General features: G+C 45.5%; 1 protein-coding gene across 1 annotated transcript; it reads left to right on the top strand.

Moving 5' to 3' along the window:
- Positions 1–587: 587 nt before the first annotated feature.
- LOC308353537 (olfactory receptor 1J4-like) lies at positions 588–1,529 on the top strand (the record flags this gene model as incomplete). Its single annotated transcript, XM_080820431.1, has 1 exon — positions 588–1,529. One exon carries the CDS (start codon positions 588–590, stop codon positions 1,527–1,529), a length of 942 nt encoding a protein of 313 aa, XP_080676557.1.
- Between the last annotated feature and the right edge of the window lie 464 nt (positions 1,530–1,993).

Below are 1,993 nucleotides of genomic sequence, written 5' to 3' on the forward strand. Positions count from 1 at the left end.
GATTTCTCAAGATTAACCCAGGGTTTATCTGGACACTTACACTGGCATGAAGACATCAGATAACAGATCTGTGTCTTTACTATATGAAGAACTCTGTTCTAATATCTTTCACTGAATCACTTAATTCTGCAGACTGGATGGGCAGGCATTGCTATGCTTACCCTGCAGAAGAACAAACCAAGGCTAAGAAAGAGTATGTTGTGGAGACTTGCTAGAAAGGAGTGGGGTCAGAACCTACCAGAAGTCTAGTCACAGATACACTGCTCTGAACCAGTGTTTGAATGGGCTACTCCTTAATATGTGAGCTCCCTGAAGGAAAGGCCCTCTTTCTTGTTTCTCCAGGAAAGAATATGGCGTCCGACACATTGTTCAGTAAATAAAGAAATTTTGTCTGCTTTACATTATAGGGGATTATCTTGGTCATTGGAGCTTTGGTGGGGGGTGAGGATTCAGGCCACAGCAGGTGAGAAATACCCTGAGGAATTCCTCAGTAGGAAGTAGATAACCATACCGTGATTGCCGCTCTCCCTATTTATCATCTGGAACATTCCCAATATTCCTTCAATCTAAGCAGGGTGAAAAGCAGCATGAGAAGGGAGAACCAGAGCAGCGTGTCCGATTTCCTCCTCCTGGGGCTCCCCATCTGGCCAGAGCAGCAGGGAGTGTTCTTCGCCCTGTTCCTGGGCATGTACCTGACCACGGTGCTGGGGAACCTGCTCATCATCCTGCTCATCAGTCTGGACCCTTGCCTCCACACCCCCATGTACTTCTTCCTCAGCCAGCTGGCCTTCACTGACGTCTCCTTCTCATCAGTCACTGTCCCAAAGATGCTGATAAACATGCATACTCAGGATCAATCCATCCCCTATGCAGGGTGTGTAACACAGATGTATTTTTTCATATTTTTTGGCTGCATTGATAACCTGCTTCTTGCAGTGATGGCATATGACAGGTACGTGGCCATTTGTCACCCTTTACATTACACCACCATCATGAGGGAGGAGCTGTGTATACTTCTGTTGGCTGGATCCTGGTTCCTCTCTTGCTCAAGTGCCCTGTCCCACACCATCCTCCTGGCTCAACTGTCCTTCTGTGCTAACAACACCATCCCCCACTTCTTCTGTGACCTTGCTGCCCTGCTTAAACTCTCCTGCTCAGACACCTCCCTCAATGAGATTTTTATCTTCACTGTTGGGGGATTAGTCATTATCCTTTCATTTACTGGGGTTCTAGTCTCTTACGGCCGCATTGGGGCCACCATCCTGAGGTTTCCCTCAATCAAGGGGATATATAAAGCCTTGTCGACCTGTGGCTCCCACCTCTCCGTGGTATTTCTATTCTATGGGACAATCATGGTTCTATACTTTTTCCCATCATCAAGCAACTCTAATGACAAAGACATAATTGCTTCAGTGATGTACACAGTGGTCACCCCCATGCTGAACCCCTTCATCTATAGCCTGAGGAACAGAGATATGAAAGGGGCCATGGGGAAACTTCTCAGAAGGGAGATCCTGTTCTCCAAGTGACAGTCCCCTACTCTTGATATTATCCAACCTACCGACCTACTGACCCAGAGATCTTCTCAAAAACTGTACTCAGGTGACCAACCTTACTTTTTGCTCCATACACTCTCTTTTGAATAGTCCCTCCTGTTTGTGATCCCTATACTCCCAGGGGTTAAAAGTGTGCAATATAATTTCAAAAGGTTCTCCTTCCCATTCTTTAAACTCTTAACTCCCAAGTTGAATACTGGAACTGTCAAATGTATTGTGAGATGATACTTTTTAAACCAAGAGTAAAATGTGCATTTAACCTCTTATTTGAGTTAGTTTTAATGTTTATAAAATTGAGTTGCTTTAGAAACTAAGGTGTCATGAGGTACCTGGATGGCACCGTCAGTTAAGCATCCAACTCTTGGTTTTGGCTCAGGTCATGATCTCAGGGTCACGAGATCAAGTCACACTTAGTGTGGAGTTGCTCCAGAGTCTCT

The sequence above is a fragment of the Martes martes genome (assembly GCF_963455335.1).
Source record: "Martes martes genome assembly, chromosome: 12".
Lineage (NCBI taxonomy): Eukaryota > Metazoa > Chordata > Mammalia > Carnivora > Mustelidae > Martes > Martes martes.